Source organism: Diabrotica virgifera, chromosome 5, assembly GCF_917563875.1.
Source record: "Diabrotica virgifera virgifera chromosome 5, PGI_DIABVI_V3a".
NCBI lineage: Eukaryota > Metazoa > Arthropoda > Insecta > Coleoptera > Chrysomelidae > Diabrotica > Diabrotica virgifera.
Genome location: NC_065447.1, coordinates 157,143,061 through 157,168,044, shown reverse-complemented (window position 1 = coordinate 157,168,044; position 24,984 = coordinate 157,143,061). Strand labels below are relative to the sequence as shown.

Below are 24,984 nucleotides of genomic sequence, written 5' to 3'. Positions count from 1 at the left end.
CTTGAGTGTCAAGTTGTTCTCTTGCATCTCTTGCTAGCCAACTCCATTCAGTTTGCCTATGTCTATTCATACTTTTATTATTTCAGTCCATCTATTTCTACATCTCATTATTTCCCCCTACATAATAGGTACTACTACACCAGTAGTACCTACTTTTATTACTTCAGCCTCTCCAGCGAGAAGCTATTTTCTGCTCTCTTCATTTTGTCCCATTAGCTTACATCTAAGTTAGATTCTTTTTTGTTCCTTACTTCTGTTGGAGTTTATCTTTCCCTTTACTTCCACTTCAACAGAAGTTCTTATCTATTTGTTTCAAGTACCCAAAAAACCCTTTTGTAACCTGGCTGCTCAAGTGTCCCGAACATGGTATATTTTTGCCTTATTTTCCTGGTGTATATGGTCTCCAATAAATGACGTAGGTTGCGTACAGCGTTTGTCGGTCGCTGGAACATCCGATTTGTGTCGTTATCAGTCGAGTGTAATCTTTCAATTTGTTTTGCCCGACTTGAAATGCCACAAGAAATGTATCTATTAATTATTATTATTTATAAAAAAAAATAAAACGGGATAGTTCCCGAAAGTTGGCTGTATACCATCTAGTTAAATAACTTAACATGAAGTAAAAACTTCCTGGTGTAGTTGGTATAAAATTTTTAATGAAGAATTAAAATTCTAAAAAATCCAAAAGGATTACTTTCATTGTTTAAAACGTTTTCGGACTTATCAGTTCATCATCAGTGAACTCCGTGTCCTTGCAACTGGCAGACTTAGGGCCGGTTGTTCGAACGCTAATCAACAATGATCACTATCAAATATTAATTACTGTCACCAACTGTCAATGTCAACTTTTATTGGGTTGCTGAAAACATAATTGATTATAATTATGAGATTAGTTAATCAATTAACATAACAATTATTAACATAATTGATTAAGTAATTTCATAATTGTAATCAATAATTATAATTTCAGCAACGCAATCCAATTTAACATTGACAGTTGGTGACAGTAATTAAATATTTGATAATGATCATTGTTGATTAGCGTTCGAACAACCGGCCCTTAACGTGGTTTAAAGCAGACGTAATAAAAAAACTATGTAAAGGTAGAACATTCACATGTTGCTGGAGGCAATCCATTGTCATCGACTTTAAATCACACTATTTTATTGTATTTATTATGTAGTTCGAACATTTAACACAACCAGTGTTTGACATTGTGGCTATTTTGTAAGGGCACGGAGTTAACTGATGATGGACTGATAAGTCCGAAAACGTTCTGAACAATAAATGTAATCCTTTTGGATTTTGTAGAATTTTAATTATTCATTAAAAATTTTATACCAACTACACCATGGAGTTTTTATTTCACGTTAAATTATTTATTATTATTTAGTTAGTTGAAAAAAAATATAGAGTGTAGGAAACAGAGGTTGAACCTTGCAAAATGGACACAAGTCCGGTTTTATTTTTTTTTCTGGTATATCAAGGGGTGCTTATTATGAGACTAACTAAAAAATTTCGTTCCGGAACCCCTATTTTCACCCCTTTAATGGGGGTAATTTGTGGTTTTTGCGGAACGTAGCCCTTCCTGTACCTTTTGCAAAAAATTTCTTTTATAGAAATATGAAGAGGACTATATTTTCTACGATTTATTTTCCATCAGCATAGGCCCCAAAATTGACAAGTTTTTAAAAAAGATGTTTTAAAAAAAATTAATTTTCCTTGACTGTAATGTAAATTAAGAAGAAATCCTGCGGCAATTATTCAAAAATAAGTGACTGATTTTTTGGTATAGGTTTCCTTTTTTTGGGGTGGTTCCGGGGAAAAAGTGGGGGTGCATTATACAGATTTGTAAATAGCACCAGCACATGGGTAATCGCTGAAAGTCTATTTACTCTATCATAAACGGTTCAGATGGTATAAAAAGGTGTTTTTTAACATGTAACACCCTGTAATTAAAAAAAGGGCAATTACCCTTAAGTGAAACCTATACCAAAAAAATCAGTCACTTATTTGTGAATAACTGTCGCAACATTTCTTCTTAATTTCCATTACAGTTAGGAAAAATTAATTTTTTTAAAAAACATCTTTTTTAAAAACTTGTCAACTTTGGGGCCCCACCTCCACTAAACTGTGGGTGATAGACATATGTTATTGGGAAATAAATCGTAGAAAATATAGTCCTCTTCATATTTCTATAAAAGAAATTTTTTTCAAAAGGTATAGGAAGGGCTACGTTCCGCAAAAACCACAAATTACGCCCTTTAAAGGGGTGAAAAGGGGGGTTCCGGGGCAAAATTTTTTAAGAAAAAGTTAGTCTCATAATAAGCTCCCCTCGATATACCAGAAAAAAATAAAACCGGACTTGTGTCCATTTTGCAAGGTTCAACCTCTGTTTCCTACACTAATAGTATTATTAAAGACTTCCTGGCATATTAGTTATTTCAATTATTTTTTAAAAAGACTAATATGTTTCGTACACACTTATGATAAATGAACGAATGAAAAAAAAGTATTTTAAAAATGTGTAAAATATGTTACACACTATTAAAACACTTTTTTATTTACATTTATTCATTTCACTTATTTTTTCTCATCGTATGTTTTTAATAACTGTTTTTATAATTTTTATCGCTTGCCTAATACCGAAATGGACTAAAAATGGCGAATTGGAATAAAAATGGCGAATTGGAATAAAAATGGCGAATTGGACAAAAAATGGCGCCAACTAGCGGATAATAGCTTAATTATGAGAGTCGGTAATGTAGATTCCTTCGCTGTGACGTCAGCATCTATCCCACTCTTACTCATTGGAAAGGTACTTCTCTCTCTAACACATTGATTTCCCTATCTTGATAGTGAGGCAAACTACGTTCTACTAAGGTAGACTTTGTATATCTACTATATATGTCCCTGTAAGTTGTATCCACGTGGAAAACTTTTTTATTATTAATTTTACGAAAAAAAGTTATTCTTCATAAAAAGCTCTGCTTAATTCAAAACCTAAAATTTAACCACCAAATATCAAATTTTTTGAATATTATACGAGGTATGTCAAAAAGTTTTAATTTCACTTAAGAGTAAAGTAGCTTTATTTTTCACAATATTGAAAATTGCTATTATGAAAAGTTGTTTGGAATTAAAAACTATATTCTAGTAGGCAATTACATCCTTCTAATTGAAAATTGCTTTTGAAAAATTTTGAATAACTAACATTTTTTTCAGTTATTTCAATTCAGATAACTCTTTTATTATTAACTTTACAAAAAAAGTGATTCCTATTAAAAAGTTCTGCATGGTCTAAAACCTAAAATACAACCATCTTATGTCAAATTTTATCAATTTTATACGAGGTATGTCAAAAAATATGAATTTCGCTCAAGAGTAAAATACGTTTATTTTATACAATATCGAAAATTGTTATTATGAAAAGTTATTTAGAATTAAAATTATGTTTCAGTATGTAATTACATCCTTTTAATTAAAATATTCTGAACTATAAAGGTACTTTACTTTTGATCTAAATTTATCTTTTTTGACATACCTCGTATAAAATTGATAAAATTTGATATAAGATAGTTGTATTTTAGGTTTTAGAGCATCCAAAACTTTTTATTAAGAATCACTTTTTTTCGTAAAATTAATAATAAAAGAGTTATCAGAATTGAAATAACTGAAAATAATGTTAGTTATCCATAATTTTTCAAAAAAAAAATTTTCAATTACAACGATGTAATTGCATATTAGAATATTATATAGTTTTTAATTCCAAACAACTTTTCATAATAGCAATTTTCAATATTGTGAAAAATAAAGCTACTTTACTCTTGAGTGAAACTTTTTGACATACCGCGTATAATATTCAAAAAATTGATATTTGATGATTAAATCTTAGATTTTGGACCATGCAGAGCTTTTTATGAAGAATAACTTCTTCCGTAAAATTAAGAATAAAAAAAGTTTTCCATATGGATACAACTTACAGGGACATACTGTATATATATTGACCTGCGACTTTTGACCAAATCTATTAACGTATTTTTTATGAATTAATCGAATCATTTTGCCAAGTTAAAACGCATACCAGCCGTACGCTGCAATGCTCGAAAATAACTGAAGACGCTGCATCCAACATTTTAAGTCGCTCATAGCAGATAGACTCTGCGTTCGGCGTCCAATAGAGACCACATCTATCATTTATTGTATAACGCATACAGACGCGACCTACTGCATGACGATGTACGCAGAATACGGCGTCTATTAGTGACCACCGCCTGTGAAGTCACGTACATCAGTTTCATGCTGCCTTATAGGCAGCATGAATTAACTCCGCAACTATAATTTATTAAAAAATAAAAACCTTATTTTCTAAAAGTTATATGTATTTAAAATCCCTAAAAAGGGCTGTATCACAAAACGTTTTCGGAATCAATATTCCATCATCAGTGTTATCACCTAAAATAAGTATAACTCTATAAGTAAAACAAACGTAAGGTTAAATTTTGACAAAGGTGAAAAACAATTAATAGATAGTTATACTTACAGGTTAACATGCTTTAAGCCACCAAAATGTACGGGTAAAAACCCTTAAATTTATTTTAAACAGTTGGGGTTACATTATATTATCTGATTTTGAAAGATGTTTAAAATATTTCCAGATTAACCCCTGGCATCACATGACATCAACCATATTGGTTGGAAAAGTGAAGGTATAACCTTACATGGCAGAGTTTAGGTGACAACTGATCGGAATGACCCCCGGAAGGACGTCATTACCAGACTGACACCGCACCTTGACAGAATCTAATATGTGAAGTTAATTCAGCTAAAAGAATATAAATTGTATGTTAATATGTTGGGATTAAAAATAAATTTACCCTAAATAAGTATAATGGATGAAAGTTAAATTGTAGAATCAAAAAGAAGTGAATTAATACTTTCTTTAGGGTAGGCAATTATTACTACATTACATTAGATGGAAAATTATATTATTGGGTAAGCTGATGTTATGAGCTTGATATTTGGTGTAATTTATTAATAGAAGCATCCAACAAAATAGATAAAAGATGATATATATTTAGTTTGGCTGAAGAAATATGTATTACTAGATGTGAATATAAATAAGAAAAGTATTAATGAGGAGACTGAGACATCCAGAGACCCGACATCAAAGTATCTGGAGATGAAAAAATTTTTTTGCAATGATGGGACAGGAAGGATATAGGTTATTGGTGTGTAAGAAAGGAAAAACCTTTTTTGATGGAATATTGATTCCGAAAACGTTTTGTGATACAGTCCTTTTTAGGGACTTTAAATACATATACCTTTTACAAAATAAGGTTTTTATTTTTTGTGATTTATGGTCCGTGTGTACAGCCAGTACAGGAATTTTTCCTTGTGATATTTTTATTATTTATTGTATTAAACGTACAGATGCGACCTACAGCGTGACGCTGTATGCAGCGACCTACGGTGTGACGCTGTAGGCAGCGTCCAGCGTCTATTGGAGACCACCGACTAAACAGGACTAAACATTATATTAAAGACACTATATTTTTCCTTACCATAGTTGCATGAGGATGCGTTGTAAACACCTTTCAGAGGACATTGACCGCTATCCATACAGAAACATCCGTTTTCGGGTTTCTCATCAGCGGAATCGAACAAGTCTTCTGGGTGTACGTATTGATACACTGGGACTTTACCGTCTAACACGGTGGTTTCTGAGTTAAAGACTAGAGGAAATCGTCGACATCCTTCAGGTAAGAGATAATGGAGAGGTTCTTTTTTCTGGACTTTTCTTGGTGGGAATATTGTGCCGTCTGTTGAATTGATACTAGAAATAAAATAAAGGAGCCTTACTAATAAAACTGATTTCAAAGTAATTTAATTTTTGTATAATTAGTTTTTGTCTAAATTTTTTTCGAATTTAGAAATTTTTCTTTAGTGAGTTATTTTTGAGAACTTCTAACCCAAACATAATGTCATTATGGGTAAACAAAGGGATAAAAAATATATACATGTAAATTAGTAAGGGCATTGGCGGCCGTAGTTTTCTTAGTGTTATAATATACATAAGTTATTATTATTCTTTACTATTAGATAGCTAACTTTGACTTTGTCACTTATAAAAATAACTTTTATAAGTAAAATCTTATTATATAATTATATTTTAAATTTACCTGTTGCACTGTCCTCCAGCAAAATAGTCCAATTCAGTTTTTCCATTAAATTTTTCTACTATCCCCAAATTATCAATATCATCCTTTCCATTATTGATAGTAATTCTGTATGGAGTTTGACCGATTTTCTAAAATAACAAAATGGCAATATGAACTCTCTAGGTCTAGATATATTCTCTCCCTGGGATTGTAATTCTACCTCGACGACGGTGGGAGGACCGAGTAACGGGTCGTGGCCCCTAAAATTGGGAGGGGAGCACGACGGTGAAACCAAGAATATTCCCAGCGTCCAGCGACTGTGCACCGGGTGGGCGCCGGACACCGCCGCTGGAAGCTAAAAGGCGTCGCAAATGAAGCGAGCAGTTGAGAGGCCTTCGCCTTCAGCAGTTGTATTTCACCCAACGGCTACTCTTCTTCTTATGGTGCCTATCCGTTACGGATGTTGGACACTAACATGGCTATTCTGACTTTGTTGACTGCTGCCCTGAAAAGTCCGGTAGTGGTTGAGTTAAACCATTTTCGCAGGTTATGCAGCCAGGATATTCTTCTTCGTCCTGGACCTCTTTTCCCATGCACTTTACCTTGAAGTATGGTCCGAAGTAGGTCATATCGTTGTTCATTGCTCATGATATGGCCCAGGTATTCCAGTTTGCGACGTTTTATGGTTACGACTAAATCGCGCTCTTTACCCATTCTATGTAGAACTTCTTCGTTGGTAACTCTGTCTATCCAGGAAGTCCTCAACATGCGTCTATACTAAAAATCTACTCTAATCCTAAAATTTAATCTCCCCCACGTCAGCATTGCGGCCGGGGGTCGACAGGGGGCCCTAAAGCACCGTGCGGGGGGATCCGCCGTCAGACTCATGTCTGACATGTCTTACCCCCCAATGTACCTTTCTCACCACACATCCATTCCATATTCCGCGTAACAGGGGAGGCAGCAGTTACGTGGAAACTCCAGGTAGCCTGTGAATACAGACTGTCACTGCATCCGGAGGCAACCGTGATAAAAAGCCTAGAGGAGTAAACCTCAATAAAACAATCCCCACTATCACGGTGGAAGGCATCGTGCCAAAGATATGATAGATGTAGGGATCTCCAACTTCTTGAAAATTTCAAGATCTTGTCTTGATTTCAAGACAAGATCAAGACAGGAAGTAATTTTAGATTTCAAGACAAGACAAGAAGTTTTATGTCAATACCAAGATTTCTTGTCAAGAAAACAAGAAATCTTGAAATATCTTGACTAATAATGAAAACTCTAAAACGTATTTATTTGTGAAAAAGATAACATTATTTTAATATAACATAATATATTTTAATTTATTGAGCACTTTATTTTATTTTATCTCTCGCAGATTGAAAATATTTCCAGTTGTCTAAAAGTAAGTTTACCCCAATTGCCACCAATGGGAGTGTGCAATATTTTTCCCCTTCGAGTATTGAAGAAAGTGTTTTAAAGCTTCTCAGATACTAACAAAGTTTATAAATCAGAACCCATTCTTTATCTAATATTTTGCAATTATTTAGATTTTCGATGTCGCAAAATGTAGTTAAAGCATTTTTTACACTTAAGCCCCATGTTAGCATCTTGAAAGTTGAATGCCATTTTGTAGGCACATCTAATTTTGGCATAGTCATCTTACAATAATTTATGGTCTCGCAAGCACTGTTAAGTTTAAGTTGCATTTGTCCTGACTGTTTGATCTTTTTTGAAGAGGTATTTAATTTTACTTACAGAAGAATTGAAATCTAGAGCAGAATCATTTCTATCATTTTATACTTCGATCTCATCCTCCGAATAATCGAAATCCTTTTCGATGTCTAACTGTTTCGATTTGGTTCAATATTTTTTATGAAATCCTGGACAGCTAAGTTTAGAATAGGTATGTGCGAACCATACAAAATGATTATTTTAAGCATGCAAGTACACATCAATTTTTCGTTAGTAAGGAAACAAATGCAGTTCGGGGACTCCCCCCAGTGACAGTCGAGGCCGTGTCAGCACGCAACGCAATAAAAAGGTCGCCGGGGAAACACCGGATCGGGTAATCAAGAAATTTCAAGATCTTGAAATTTCTTGAGTCAAGACAAGTCTATATACCATATATACGGCAGACACCCCAACTGAACCCAGATCGTTGCTAAGTCTATACGCAGATGATACAGCGATAGCTTTTAGCAGTACCCACGCAGATTTTGCAACAAGACATCTACAAAGAGCTCTTGACGAACTACAAGAATGGTGTGTGCAGTGGAAAATAGCTGTCAATCCTGACAAAACACAGGCCGTTATGTACCAAAAAAGAAGAGGCAGACCAAATGAGGTACTATCCCTATTTGATACCCAAATTGAATGGTCAAATCAAGCCAAATACCTAGGCGTAATGTTGGACAAAAGGCTGACCTTTACAGAACACGTAAAACAAACGGTCAACAAAGCTAAAGCCCTTAGGAGTCAACTGTCATCGCTAATAGGTCGAAAGAGTAAACTGAGATTTAAGACAAAGATTAGGATGGCAAATTGTATAATTTTGCCAACTCTAACATACGCCTCAGCCGCATGGGGGCACACGTGTAAAACCAATAAGAAAAAAATACAAACCATCCAAAACCACATGATCAGGGAAGCTCTGAATATACCTACATATGTCCCATTAAGATATGTATTTGGACATACGCAACAAAAGAAAGTCCTGAGAATGATAGATGAAAGATCACATGAAATATTTAACAATATCAAAAACCATCCTAGCAGATTATTAAGAGAATTGACTAACTACGACGAAAACCAAAGAACGGTACATAGACGGCCTAGACAGCAGTTAGCTGGATATAGAGGAAACCCTTAAGAATGAAAAATTGAGATAACCACAGAATATCGAAACACAAATGTCGCCCTTCAGGCACTAAGTACCCTTCAGGTAGGTCAAATGGACCATAGCCGCGGAATGTGAGCATCAAGGTCACGTACCGACAGACGTGGGCTTGATGGCCACACCTTTCGGGCGCTCAGCCGTCGAGGAGAACAAAATTTATTTTGCCAATTCGCCGGCTGAGTGACCGAGCACACACGGTCTGGACAGCAAGACACCGATTTAGATTGGTGCCTTGATGTCCGGAACACATTTTTTTAGGACTCAAGTCCAAAGTAAAGTAAAAAATTAACTTAGTCATTAGTAGGGAGAAAAGCTCTTCTAGCTACCCCTAAAACCAGGTGGCTTAACCACATGAAGTAATACAAAGGGTGTCCCATTACCCAGGGCATCCAAAGTAACATTAAGATCAACGCCTCCCCATTCGGTATGTCCTTCGATGGGGAGGGGTGGAGGTATAGCTTGGGGGTCAGATAGGTACCACTCCATTACGGGGTGTGACCGGTTTGATCTTCGGACATGTGGGTTCCACTTTTCCATTGGAACACACATGTTCCCCGGGGCTGGGGTTGATACGAGCATGTGTGTGTGTGTGTGTGTGTGTGTGTGTGTGTGTGTGTGTGTGTGTGTGTGTGTGTGTGTGTGTGTGTGTGTGAGTCAAGACAAGATATAAGATGTCAAGAAAACGTCAAGACAAGATTTTTTAAAATTTCTTGAATTTTTCTTAAGACAAAACAAGAAGTTGTTGTCAAGACCAGAATTCTTGGCTTGTCGACCCCTAGATAGATGCGAGGGTTAGAGCATAACAACTCCCGAAGTAACCAAGCCTTAGCGTGGTAAGGGCGCACTGATGCGCCAGAACGTCCCAACTCGTGGGAATTCATATGAGTACCAACATAAAAAAACCTAAACAGACGGGGGGGGGGGGGAACACGACCATCGGCGAGACACTGACAATGCAACGGATACGGAAAATAAGAATTGGAAGAAACAGTCGCTTGACGATTTAAACAAAGAATGAGAAGAAGAAATGAACAGTTTTGAGAGGGAGCGCATAAACTCGCATAACAGAAAATAGAACATAAACAGGTCGACTGCCCCAAAAAAGTCGACACAAGTAGGGGATGAAATGCCGGAAAACAGTGAAAATGATAACGATGAGATAGGGGAGGAAAGATCCCAAGAGGAAGCGAAAAAAATAGAATAAGGATGGTAAAACATTCAGGAGAGGGTGTTAGCCTCTTTCCTGCTTTAAAACATTCAGGAGAGGGTGTTAGCCTCTTTCCTGCTTGATGATGAAACCATCAATAAGAAGAAAAGGAACGACGACAGTCTAGAGAGAATAAATCAGATGAGGAAGAGACTCGAAGAGAGTATTAAGTTTAGTAACGGAACCAAACAACAAAAAATAAACAGGAAACTCGAAAAGTTAAATATAAAACTAATATATCTCACAATAAAACACTGAAAACTTTTGTTTTCTATACTTCCACAAAATTTATTATTTACAACTATGTGACTACAGCTGTTTCGGCCGAGTGCCTTTCTTAAGTGATAGTCACATAGTTGTAAATAATAAATTTTGTGGAAGTATAGGAAACAAAAGTTTTCAGTGTTTTATTGTGAGATAAAATGAACTTCCATCAAGTAACGGTCGACTCCATCAATTATTTAAAACTAATAGAGATATTAAAAATAAAAACCTTATCTTGTAAAAGATATATTTAAAATCTATGATTTAAAAATAAAAACCTTATCTTGTAAAAGATATATTTAAAATCTATGATTTTAAATATATCTTTTACAAGATAAGGTTTTTATTTTTTGTGATTTATGGTATACAGCCAGTACAGGAATTTTTTCCTTGTGGTATTTTTAATAGAAATATTCACTAACCTAAGCGAAGAAAAGGGGAAAAAGTTGGAGATCAACACGGAAATAAAAAAACTTTTAGGGGTCATAAAATCCACCAACAACAAAAAAGAAGACGACAGTACAACACGAAGTAAAATGCGACCACTGCAAGCTAAAAATGGAACAAGAAAGACAGAGAGAAGAGCAAGAAAAAATTAAAAGGGCCCTCTAAACATGGGGGGAGAAAAAAACCTTCACGAGTATATGTAACAGCAAATGGGAGGAGATAGCACATATAAAGACAAAGTGGAAACAAGGGGGTTACTAGAAACGGTCGAGAAGAAAACATTTTTGATAGTAACAAAAAAGGATGCGAAGGACAAGGGGGTAGAAAATATAAAAAAGGACGTGGGGGAGGACCTGACAAAAGCACTAGAGGAAGTGAACGAGGGAGAAATCAAATTCCTTGAGAACTTTAGGAGGAAAGAAAATAAAAAAAAACGATTTGGTATACGTTCGTCGTCGGAATAGAAAAAGAATTGGAAGGAGATATATACGACCTAGCAGAAAAGGCCATAACCAAAATTAAGCAAGAGATGGATGGAACACCAGAGGTGACACGGGTCGTAGCTGGTAACGACCTTAACAAGGAGATCATAAGGAAAGCCCTCGAATATGTAGGGCGGAGGAAAAATATCTCATGAGAGGTGATAGTAAGCGGGAAGGAATTATGGGCAGAGAAGAAGGCAGAACAAGAAGAAGCCCTGCTTATAAAGATGGGGGAAAAATATAACGAAGCTTTTAGCGAAATGAGATAAAAAATCGATATTGGAATGATCGATCTACAAGTGAACAAGTTAAAATGAACGAATGGGGGAGACCTGCTTGTAAACTTAAAGGAAAGAAGGGCTGCGGAGAAGTTGAGAGCTGAACTGGACAGCAAAATGTATGGGATGGACACGGCAATTCGAAGAAAGTAGACTTTCTTCACGATTACGAGGTGTTGGACCCCGGGGTTGGCGAGGAAAGTCTAAATAAATCGATAAAGAGCTATACAGGCGTTCCTGAGGAAGATATAGAAGATAAGGCTCTAAGAACAAATAGATATGGGGAACAAGTCACTACGATAGCCGTACGCCTCTCCAGAGCGGAAGAGCTGAGGAGGTACGGCGCAATAAAAATAGGATGGGTCAGATATCCAATAATGGAGATTCACAACCCAGTAGGGTGTTTCAAATGCTTAAAGTTCGGGCACAACACCTACCAATGTAAAGAAGAGAGCAGGGTGGCGTGTTGCTATAATTGCCTACAAACGGAACATACAGTCGCAAACTGCAGTAATAAACCATACTGCTCTGTGTGCAAAAAAGAAGGGCATAGTATGGACAGGATGGTCTGTTTGTCCTACCAAGTTGTTGTATACGGCAGGGGTGGAGAGGGTAACCCCTAAAACACGCCAAACAAATATAAAATAAATTGGAAAAGACTGCAAGACTTGTACACACTTCTAAATAGGTCAAAACGGCAAACAGGTGTATGTTCTCAAAAACTTTTGATAGTGTGTAAAAAATTTTTTATTATCAGCTAAGTACTTTCAACACATAACGTGCCATCATCAGAGCTTCGTCCTGTTATAAAACCTTCATAGAAGAGCAATTGCTAAACGACACAATAAAAAACATGGATACTGGGCAAAAGCCACAGATATCGGGTATAACAACCCCTTAAAATGAATAAATCACATCTAAATTATTTTTTAAATTAAAAAGAAAACATGGCTGAGTCAAACCATTTTGAGCCCATGTGAACAGCACAACATTCAAATTTGAAAGTACTTAGCTGATAATAAAAAATTTTTTACACACTATCAAAAGTTTTTTGAGAACATACACCTGTTTGCCGTTTTGAAATATAAAATAAACTATAAAAAAGACAAGAGAAAAAAGAAAAGTGGCAGACGCTGATAAAATGGAATGGGTGGAATCAGCTGAACTCCTCCTTCATACCAAGGTTCATTAAAATTTCATCAAGATATTTCCAACGATGGTAGAGGAGTTTACGGAAGAGGAAATAAGAACCGCTAGTCAGGAGATGAAGACAAGGAAAGCTCCGGACCCTGAGGGGCTGCCACCAGAGGCAATAAAAATAATAGCAACGGGGAAACCACGTTTGATCAGAAGAATGCACAACGACCTACTGCAGAAGCAAGAGTTTCCCAGGGACTCAAAGTAAGCGAACTTAGTTCTAATCCTAAAGCCTGTGTAACCCCCCGATTCAGCAGCCTCTTATCGGCCAATATGCCTTCTGAACTGCCTTGGTAAGTTCTACGGAAAACCTATTAAGAAGAGGCTGGAAGGTATGTTGGAAGATGAGAGAGTGTTATCAAATCAACAATATGGATTTCGAAAAGGTAAATTGACAGTCGACGCCGTGACCTGGATAAGGAACACTACTAAGGCAAGTAAAAAAAGATGGGTGGTCCTTGTTCTGTTGGACATAAAAATGCTTTTAATTCAGCAAACTGGAGCCTCATAGTAGACCGAATAGTCGAATTTGGGGCTCCAGAGTATGTCCAACATAATAAATGACTACCTATCTGAAAGAACCGTATGCATATCGAAGAAAAAGAAGAAAGAGATGACCGCGCGTGTACCTCAGGGGTCAGTCCTGCGACCCTTACTTTGGAATATATTATACAACGGGGCACTAGAAGTAAACAAGCAGATAGGAGTGAAAGCGATTGCCTACCTTCCTGTTTATAAAAGTCTGTAGCCTCTTTGTTTTGCTTTCGTCATGCTTCCAAGTTTCTTCTCCGTAGAGTAATATACTTTTACACAAATATTGAATACATTGATCTTTATTGCTTCTGATATAGATAATTTACTAAAATATACTTACGGGAGCCAATACACCCAATACACCCAATTTTGGCACAATATCAGGCATAACTTTTCGAGATAAATCCTGTAAACGATCTGTATATCCAGTTATAAAGGAATCTGCAGCTATTGTCAAAAATGGTTTTTCGTCCATTCCTGTTAGCATATGAGCAAACACCACCCGCTGAAAGTAGCTCTGTTTCTTAGTAAAGGCAGCTGCATTCTAAAATAAAAAATAGAAAATTTAGTACATATTATATACTAACTTTACAATCAAGATGCAGTAGAAATAAATAAACCACGACACGTTAAATGCTACTAGGAGCACACCGAATCATAATTTACAATGTTATATACATTGTAAATCCGAAATCATGATTTTCAAAGTTTATACATTGTAAATTATGATTCAGGAGTGCTACTAGTAGCATTTAACGTGTCTTGGTTTGTTATTTTCTATTGCATCTTGATTGTAAATTTAGTAAATATAGTAGTTTCATTTTATCTTTTCCCATGTAGCACGATTCATTTTCAAATAAATGAAATCAAAACATTAAGTGAAATGTACGCCAATGTTGTAATGATATAACGCCAGAGCGGGCGATGCCGATGGACCGGTCGACCAGAGACGACCGTAGGAGTATCCGAGTTGACGCACCCCTCTTCATACTACCGCTGGGAGAAACCGAAGGAGATGGCATTGAGAGCATATTTAAGACGAGCCAGGAGAATGAGAAAATCAGTCGTTGCTAACTTGTTGAATTAGCAATAGCTAGATGGCAAAGATGCGGTGTTCTTTAAGCCGGTACTTTGTGTAGGTGGGCGTTTAAGTAGTGACGCGGAGTCTTACCGAGACCGTTACCGCAGTGGGTGGTAGTAACGACGAACAAGTGACTGCGTGTCGTTGTTCAACCTTGCCGCATTGAATTGAAATGCGGTTTCTCCGGGTCCGAATGCATGGCTATATTGATTTAACGTAGCGAAATTGTTATTTCATATATTGTGTTGTTTATCGTATCACTTTAATATTACTATTATGTTCGGATGACAGTGACAAGTATAATATTGTTTTTCCTTTGCAGAAGATAGAATTATACCGGGTGTCCACTTATATTTTCCCCCATTTTAACTGCCTATAACTTCTAAACGGCTCAAGATAAAAATATGCGGTTTTCACTGAAACGTTTTATTTTAGCAAAAGTTTTGTCTGAATGGATTTAATTTTTTATATCGCTTTGAAATACGAAATAAAATACTTCGGATTTTTGAAAAAAACGTTGTTGACTTTTTTTTAATGGAACAACCAGTATATTCTTTTGTAAATTGAAAGAAAGGTCATTCACCTATCTAGCGATATAAAGTTTTTCAAAATCGGTTGTCAAATCACTGAGTAATTAATTTTTAAAGTGAGAGGTGCAACGTGGATATCACATACCTAAATAACATAACTAACCAAGTTATGTGATTTCCACATTGCATCTCTCATTTTAAAAATTAATTGCTCAGTCATTTGACAACCGATTTTAAAATTTTTTATATCGCTGGATAGATAAATGACCGTTTTTTCAAGTTTTTAGGTAAGTGACCATTTTTTATATCGCTTTTAAATAAAAAATAGCGGCTTTTTGAAAAAAAAACGTTGTTGACTTTTTTATTAAAACACCCAGTATATTTTTTGTATCTTGAAAAAACGGTCATTTACCTATCCAGCGATATAAAATTTTTTAAAATCGGTTGCCAAATGACTGAGCAATTAATTTTTAAAATGAGAGATGCAATGTGGAAATCAAATAACATAATATCATTTTGCTCAGTTATGTTATTTAGGTATGTGATATCCACGTTGCACCCCTCATTTTAAAAATTAATTACTCAGTGATTTGAAAACCGATTTTGAAAAACTTTATATCGCTGGATAGGTGAATGACCTTTCTTTCAATTTACAAAAAATATACTGGGTGTTCCATTAAAAAAAAGTCAACAACGTTTTTTTCAAAAATCCGCCATATTTTATTTCGTATTTAAAAGCGATATAAAAAATTCAATCCATTCAGACAAAACTTATACTAAAATAAAACATTTCAGCGAAAACTGCATATTTCTATCTTGGGCCGTTTAGAAGTTATAGGCAGTTAAAATGGGGGAAAATTACTTTATTTACTTTATACATTTACTTTATTTTTACCCCGTGTTTTACTGAGTCTGTCATCTTGGAAGAGCTGCCTGTTACAATTGGTGCCCGAGCAGAATAAAAACTACCAGTTTGTAACTACCCGTTACAAATTGGTACCTGAGCAAAAATAAGACATCATACAAGTAAACGTCACAGATTGACAACAGGCAAAGACACAGCCTCAGTAACAGGTCCACGTCGTGGACATATATAGAACCCGTTCAAAGATGATTAAGTTTCTTTGTTTTGAGATTCTTAAGGAACCGAAAATGAACCGAACCAAGAATGGTCCGAACCGAAAATAATCGTCGCCGATGTAACGAGCAGGAAGTATGCGACCATCTATTGTAGAAAAGCCTTGGCACACTGTCCCAATGGAGTTGAGGGGATCACGCCCAAGATCTACACAAGGAAGGAAGTACCTTCTAGCTAGTCATCCGAGACCAATTAGCGAATCGCGAAAAAGACGACACTGTTGATGGGACCACGACGTGTAAGAAAATACCTTCAATTGTCAAAGATGAAGCCAGCAAGACAAATGTGACCATTTGTTGTAGAAAAGCCTTGGCACACTATCCCAATAGATTTGAGAGGACCACGCCCAAGATCTACAGAGCGAAGCATCTTCTTGACAGCCATCCAGGACCAGTTTATGAAGTAAGGAAGAACCAACGAAGACCACACAGTTGATGAGCCCAAGTCGTGTAGCACACACAGCACAAAAAATGTATGCTACATTTTTTTTGTTTTCCAAAGAGAAGGGGGTGTAATGAAATGACGCCACAGCGGGCGATGGACCGGTCGACCAGAGACAGCCGTAGGAGTATTCGAGTTGACGCATTCCCTCTTCACACTACCACTGGGGGAAACCGAAGGAGAGGGCATCGAAAGCATATTTAAGACGAGCCAGGAGAATGAGAAAATCAGTTGTTGCTGACGTGTTGAATTAGCAATAGCTTTTTTTTTGGGGAGGTGGGAATCTTCGCAAGACCGTCTGGGAAGGCGTCCCAGGTATGTCGGATTCGGTCCGTCCTATCTGTATCACAGGCCGCCTACCGAATAAACCCACCCACTCTTTTCTCCAGCCGATGGGACCTGGCCTTGGACCGCTCTTAGCGAGCATATCTGACCCGTCGACCTTACTCATAGCTCCACTCCGGCACTCCTAGCGTGCAGTCCACGGACTAGTTGACCCCCGGACCGACCTCCCGCTCACGCCCCGCACCAGGCCGGTCAGCGATGCGACCGTCTGGCGCAACCCGTGCGCAGCTAGGGCGACCGGGATGCCCCCAATCCCGGATGGATACAGCCAGAAGATGTCAGTTGGCAGTTACGAGCAACTCCAGTCGTTCATACTTTCATCTATGAACTCTTTCTCGTCCGCCCCATCATACTTTCTCTCATTTAACTCCATTCATTCATACTTTCATCTATGCGCGCTTACTCATCCACCCATTCAATTCGGAAATTAAAATGGGACAGTCTGTGTAGGTCGGATGTAAAAGGTCCTTCCCCACTGACTGTCCCAGAAAACGATACAAGACATAACACAAAGGGAGAAACGAGAGTGAAAAAAGAGGAAAAAGAGAAGAAAAGAGCACAGATACAGTGAGAGAAGAGAAAAGAAAGAGAAAAGACATAAAGAAAAAGGAAAGAAACAAAGAAAGGACAGAGAAGAAAGAAAATATAGAACACAGACAGGAAAAACCGAAAAATAAAAAAATTGTTCGAAAGAAATATAAACTTATAGAAATAAAATTAAATAGGTAAATAAATAAAATACGATAAAATAAATAACTAAAAATATGAAAAAGTAAAATAAGTAGGTAAAAATAGGCAGTCAGCGTGGTTTGAATGTAAAGGGCCCACCTCCCGCTGACTGCCCGATCACAACACCAACATATTTTAAGAAAAATATATATAAAGCGGTCATCCCTCTTGCAGCCGCCTCTCTTTTTCTTATTTGTGCTTTATTGTCTTTGTGACGAAGGCAATGATCTGCTCAAAGTCTCGTTTGCCGTCGATAGCTCTATCGATCAGCTCATGGGGCTCGCCTAGAGGAGATCCCAGGCCCAGCTGCAGTTCGGTATGCCCCGCGCGATACTCAGGGCATACGAATACGACATGCCGCGCGTCATCCACCACACCACACTTGGGACATAGATCGTCCCTAGTTTTCTCAATACGGTGGGTACATTCTCGAAACGATCCATGACCCGTCAGAAACTGTGTAAAGTAGTAGTTGACGCGCCGATGCCGATATCTGTACCACCTCACTACATCCGGGATCAGGGATCTCGTCCAGGCGGCCTTTCCGACTTCGGCTGCCCATTCCCTCTGCCACGTCTAAACTTCTAGCTCTCTCAATTGGCCCTAAACATATCGCCCCGTTGCCCGTTTGGTATATTTGGAGTCTCTCTCTGGCCAGGATGTGCACCGGTAGAGAGCCAGCCACCACCTGTAAGGCAACGGTTGATACAGTCCTCTATGCGCTGCACACTCTGATCAGGGGCTTCCTTTGAGCCCTCAGAAGCATGTCTTTATATTTTTTCATCGAGAGGATCTCATGCCACACTGGAGCCCCGTATAATATTATGGATAGTATTGATTGTAACATCACTAGCCTCTTCTGGGATCCGGACCCCTATATTTGGCATTAGTTTATTTAACTATGAGGTCCTCTCCTCCGCCTTTCGACATGCTTCTATCACATGTTGTCCAATCGTCCAAAGTTATTGTTTAGGCAATACGTAAAGTATCCTTAACAATAGTAACCTATACTTATTGTACGGTTATAGAGTATATTCCCATAGGTAAGCTGGTTAAGAGTAGATAACGATTTTTCATATGTAATTTAAAGTATTATCTGCATAAATGGCACAAAGAATATTTGCTACGAGAGGTATATGGTTCAAAATGCATACAGTATCACGACTAATAAGTTATGTTCACATACATGTAGAGTACTTACAGTTTTATTCCTTGATGACGTGTCACATCAGAGCTCTGATTGAATTCCATAATCCATTTGGTTCATTTGTAAGGCACTCACTAATACGCTAAATAAATCATCGTCGATAATACTGAGCAGATTGAATTATCTGAGCGGTATAAAACGATAGCAAAAAAAGCCGGTAAAATGCGGCCTTTTTACGAATAGCGGGAGCGTCGATAGATTAGAGATGATTCTCGTTAGGAAGCTTTTGACGATCTGCCCCGGCGAGGGGTTCAAATGCGAGTCTCAACAATAACCTGGAGTTTCCAGAAAGGTTACATAAATACTACTTGAATTTTAAGTAATCAGTAGTACAGGGGCGTAACTAATTATTTTAGTGAGCCGTGTATAATATACTTATTGTACATATTGCCGGGGGCGACAGGCGAGAGAGATGGCCTATATCACCTCGAAGAGAGGGGATTGGCAAAGATGTGCACAACGATAAGAAATGTTTGAAGAAATTAGAGTTTATATACACAAGGGGTAACAACGATAAAATGGAGGAAAACGATAAGTTTTCCCCCTAGGGATAGATTTTAATCTTCCAGGGGAATCACAGCGATTTTCGTAATACCACGAAGAAAATCACCGTGAGTAGTGTGAATCTTGACAGTACGAACTAGACCATCCTTACCAGGCAATACATCTATTACCCTGGCAGTTGGCCATAAGAGTGGAGGAGTACCATCCTCCTTCAACAGAACCAAATCCCCGATCTTGACAGGGTCAGTAGGGTCGGTCCATTTATTTCTTTGCTGCAGGAGGCAAAGATAGTCTTTTTTCCACAATTTCCAAAATTGCTGTTGAATTTTACTAATACGCTGAAAAAGATTCAACCTATTTTCAGGTATCTCTGAAACACTTGGTTCAGGGGGCGCGGTTAAACTTCTTTGAACTAAGAAGTGAGCTGGAGATAGGAAAGCGAAGTCATTGGCGTCAGACGACATCCTAGTGATGGGTCTCGAATTTAGAATAGCCTCGATTTGGCATAATACTGTGTTAAACACTTCAAAGGTGAAGTGGGAATTTCCTATAATTCGATAGAGGTGATACTTCACACTCTTTATTCCTACCTCATGGAGGCCGAATTGATGGGGGTTGCGGGGAACACCCATCTTGAAAGTTATGGAGTTTTGAGTACAGAATTCCTTAATCTGTTCCGAATTATTTTGATTTAAGAAAAAATCATAGAATTCGCGCATTTCATTTTTTGCCCCATGGAAATTTGTGGCATTGTCGCTCCAAATAATACTGGGCGTGGATCTTCTGGCAATAAACCTTTTCAGAGTAAGAATATAGGCTTCTGCGCTTAATCCTGTGACGAGTTCGATATGAACACATTTAGTGCTCATGCAAATGAAATAGGCTACGTATGCTTTGTAAAGCGGTGCCTTCCTCAAATGTGAGGACTTAATTAAGAAGAACCCCCCATAGTCCACTGAGACGACTTGGAAGGGTCTAGTGGGGAGTACACGATCGGGATGCATATCTGCCATCTGTTGAACAGAATTGGGTGTCATGAATCGGAAACAGTTTACACACTTACGAATTAAGCGTTTAATCTGTCTTAATCCGTCAATTGGCCAGTACTTCATTTTGACATACGAAAGTACTGTTTGCGCGCCTGAATGTAATAACTTATGATGAGCTTGAGTCAAGATTAGTTCTACAACTCGACATTTAGAAGGAAGTAGAATGGGGTGTTTTTGATTATACGATATGGGGGCGTGTCGGAGACGTCCTCCCACACGAATCAGCCCATCATTATGTTGTAGGAAGGGGTTGAGTTTACGAATGGCTTTATTGGTCACGAGTTTAGCATTTTTCAATTCAAGAATCTCTTTTTTAAAGTAGATACTTTGGATATACCTGATGATCGCGTGATCAGCGATCTCCATTTCGGGTGGCGTCAATATATCCGTATCTCGTGGAGAGTTATTTATTTTCTTTTTAATATTACTGATGAATCTAAAAAGATAAGCGACAATTCTTTGAATTTTACGAAAAGAAGAAGATTTAGCGAATAGATTTTCAAAGGTGTCGTTGAGTTCGTGATTTGTTGCTATGTTTGAGACAACTAACTTCCTTAATTCAGGAAGATCATCCTGAAAATGAGGAATTTGATGAAGAGAAAAATCGATGGGATTGTCTCTAATAAAGCTAGGTCCGCATAACCAGTCTTCGGTGGTCTGGGGATTATCAAAGACATTTATCCCTCTGGAAGCGGGGTCAGCGATGTTTTCGTGACTTCTGACGAAATGGAAATCACAAGGAAAAGTTTCCAACAAGGAATTGACCTTTTGAATTCTGTTTTGTACAAAAATGTTCCAAATGTGTTTTTTAGAAAGTATCCAAGACAAGGCAATTGTAGAGTCAGCAAAGAGATGAGATGAAGATATACTCAAATTTTTCTTGAAGATGTGAAAAAGTCTATGAGCCAGAGTGACTCCCAACACTATTCCACAAAGTTCCAATTTGGGGATGGTGAGTTTATTTTTTAGCGGAGAAATTTTGTTTTTAGAAGCGATAAGCCGCGACGATACAGAAAAGTCTGAGTATGTCGCTTTGAGATACACACAAGTGCTGTATATTTTTTCCGATGCGTCGGTGAAAATAATTAATTGAACATCAACAACTTTCTTTTGTAAAAGTAAGCATCGAGGTACCTTGACCTCTTCTATAGTTTTGAATGTCGATAAGAGGTTTTGCCAATTTTTCATAATGATGGGTGAGTCAATGGGTTGATCCCAGTCCAATTTCTGGGACCATATTTCCTGTATCAAGAGCTTAGCGTTCACAAGGACAGGGGATAACCATCCTAGCGGGTCATACAAAGTAGCAATGTAGGAGAGAATAGTACGTTTAGTAACAACATTAGCCAATTTGAAGATAGGAGTTTTAAACGAAAAGTGGTCGCGTTCTGAATCCCAGAATATGCCTAAGACTTTATCAGATCCCGTGAAGTTAAGACTGACTTCAGAGACGGGATTTAAATTGTGTTGAGACAGAAATTCTGAAGAACTGCAGTTCCACTTGTGGAGGAGGAAACCATGGGTTTCTAGCAAAGAAGTTAATTGTTCGAAAAGACAACTTAATTCATGAAGACTGTCAGCACCGCTGATCAGGTCATCCATATAGATAGATTCTTGCAGAACACTAGTAGCAAGTTCGTGGGTATGTTTGTTGTTGTCAGCGATGTGCTTGATAACTCTTTGAGCGATAAATGGGCTACTTGGGAGCCCGAAGGGTAATCTTTGAAATTGATAGCACCGTAAAGGCTGCTGAATATTGTCCCTAAAGAGAAAATTTAACAGAAATGTTTCAGTGGGACAAATGGCGATTTGTAGGAACATAGCCTTGATGTCGCCTACTAGTGCGAATTTAAACTGACGAAACTTAGCGAGAATGTCAAAAAGTTCATGTTGGACGACATAACCTTTGTCTATGACGTCACTGAGGGAGATTCCCGTAGACGATTTATTGTTTGGATCGAAAACTATACGAGTGGAAGTAGTAGAGTTGGATTTGAAAACGGGAAAGTGAGGGAGAAAGTAATTAGGTTTACCTGAGTCATTTAGCATTTTTAACGGCACTTGAATTATTTGTCCGTTATTGAGATATTCCGATATAATGTCCTGATATTTTTCCAATAAATCAGGGTTGAGTTGAAAACGTTTCTCGAGACTGAGAAAACGTCTTTTTGCCGAGAGAAACGAATTTCCCATGTCTATATCTTCGATAGGGAGTTTGAGATTGAGTGTGGACTCATATCGTCCATTGGGGAGAACATTAACATGTTTTACAAAATTAATTTCAGCGGGGTGATCATTAATGAGATCGGTGTTCTGAGGAGCGGCTTCTTCCAGCTCCCAGAATTTTTGTAAATGATCGGATAGTTCCTCGTTGGACACTACCGGCTCATTTACGGCGGAAGGAGTGTTATGAGAACAACAAGTAACGAGAGAGTTTGAATAAAATTCCAAAGCCTTTTTAGTATTTTTCGACTTAAGAGCAAAGTCTGGAACTGACCCTGATATCGTGTACCCGAGTAGAGTGCGTTGAAGAACGGGAAGACCTTTTCCCAAACGAATTATTTCAGGTTGAATGATATCGTTATACAGGTCTGCACCGAGCAGGATACCAATTGGGGATGTTACATGGAACATCGGATCACCTAATGGTATCTCTGAGGGTATGTTTAGTTTGCTCGCCGAAATAGAAATTTGAGGAAGCGGATTTGTTATCTTTGGGAGTACAGAGCACGAGATGTCAAAAGGAACGTCGTTAGCGACAGCGAAAATTGTTGTATCTACAATAGATTGAGACGAGGATGAGGTGGAGTTAATTCCATTGATCCGTAATTTTCCATCTCTAGTGGTGAGTGACAGTTCCTTTACGAGGTCAGCACTAATAAATGAAACCTGTGAGGCCGAGTCTAAAAGTGCCTTTGCGAAGACCCTCTTGCCGCTAGGAGCGACAAGATAGACCTGGAGTGTGCTTAATAACACCAAATGATTATCAAGCGAGGCTGCAGATAGAGCCATTGAATGTGGAGTCGAATTTTGAAGATTAACTTCCGTTTCAGGAGCTCTAACATGTGAGGGCCCCTGTTGTGAATTACCCTGTGTATGGGAGTTATTTGAGATAGCGGTTTTATTATGATTATTTGAGTTGTGTTGGCCAACAGCCGCGGAAGGGTTACTATGACCCGTTTTGTCGAAATGGAGCAACGTGTGATGACGAGATTTACAAACTATGCAAGAGAATTTGGATTTACACTGATCGAGCATGTGAGACCCAAGACAATTAATACAAAATTTATTTTGTTTGACAAAACTAAAACGTTCTTTAGAATTCAACTGCTTGAACTGAGGACAAGAGTAGATCGAGTGAGAGTCGTTGCAATAGGAACATTTCTTAGGACCTAAGCGAGGCGAAAGGTTACTGGTAGAAGTGTCTGAGGCTAGGTGTAAAGAGTGTCTGGAAGTAGTAGTCGATTTTGGTTTTGATTGAGATTGAATATTCTCAAGATGAACAACGCGTGTCTCGATTTCCCCTAGAAAATGGACAAAATCAGGGGTAGCTTGGCTACCACCGGATTGGAACTCAAGAGCCCTAATGGTAGGTGCGTCGAGTTTCTGAGTAGCGATATGTATGAGAAGTAAATGCAAGAGATCTGAAGGGGGCCTATTCAAGTTCAATAGGGCCTTGAAATTATTTGACATGACCGTATGAAAATTTCTTAATTGTGAGTGATTTGCGTTTCCAGAAATAGGAGGCGCATCAAGAATTTGAGAGATGAGAGTTTTGATAAGCGATTTAGAGTTGGCGTACCTTTGTGTCAGGTTATCCCGGGCTATTTTGTAATTGTCACCTGTGAGTGGGATATGCTCGAGAAGCGTCAAAGGCTCGGAAGTTAGAAAACTTTTGAGGTAAATGAGTTTTTCCAGATCACTTAATGTAGTATCAGATCCTATTATTGTATCAAAGGTCTCAATGAATGAATTGTATTCAGTAACTAAGCCACTAAATGGTTTTAACTGAATACGAGGGAGGTTTACTGTTCGTTGCCTAGCCATAGACTGTGAGGTTAGAGAAGAATTAGGGTCAAATTGGAGGGAGGGGGTAGCAGTCACATTAGAACTTTCAATGACCTCTAACCTTTCTTCCAATAGAGAAATTGTATCCAAATATTTATCAAAAACCACAGAGGAATCAGTAGAGGGGGTAGGTTCCTCGGGGATCGTCTCCAGCACATTTTGAGCATCGCGGAAAAGTCCGTAAGAATGTTTGAGTTGTGAAATTATTTCACGAATTTTATATTTGTTTAGAGAATTAAGAGTTGTGGGAACCGAATCAGCCAACTTGGTTATATCAAGTTTTGCGGTGAGCCTCTGTCGGTTATATTTTGATCGGTCAGCCATGTTGCGAGAATGTGAGATTAGATAGATTATTTGCAAATGTCTAAACCTATAAATCGATGCGAAAATGAGAGAATATGTACAATATATTATATATTA

General features: G+C 37.8%; 1 protein-coding gene across 3 annotated transcripts in view; it reads right to left on the bottom strand.

Annotated features, from left to right (window-relative positions):
* The window catches only part of LOC114332841 (scavenger receptor class B member 1-like), a 143,600-nt gene that overhangs the window by 37,152 nt on the left and 81,464 nt on the right, over positions 1-24,984 (bottom strand). For all 3 annotated transcript variants that reach the window (XM_050650472.1, XM_050650470.1, XM_050650471.1), the window contains 3 exons: positions 13,813-14,016; positions 6,183-6,310; positions 5,565-5,836 (listed from right to left, as the gene is read on the bottom strand). In XM_050650472.1, the coding sequence (XP_050506429.1) occupies positions 5,565-5,836; positions 6,183-6,310; positions 13,813-14,016 (604 nt within the window). The remainder of the gene's footprint in view (positions 1-5,564; positions 5,837-6,182; positions 6,311-13,812; positions 14,017-24,984) is intronic.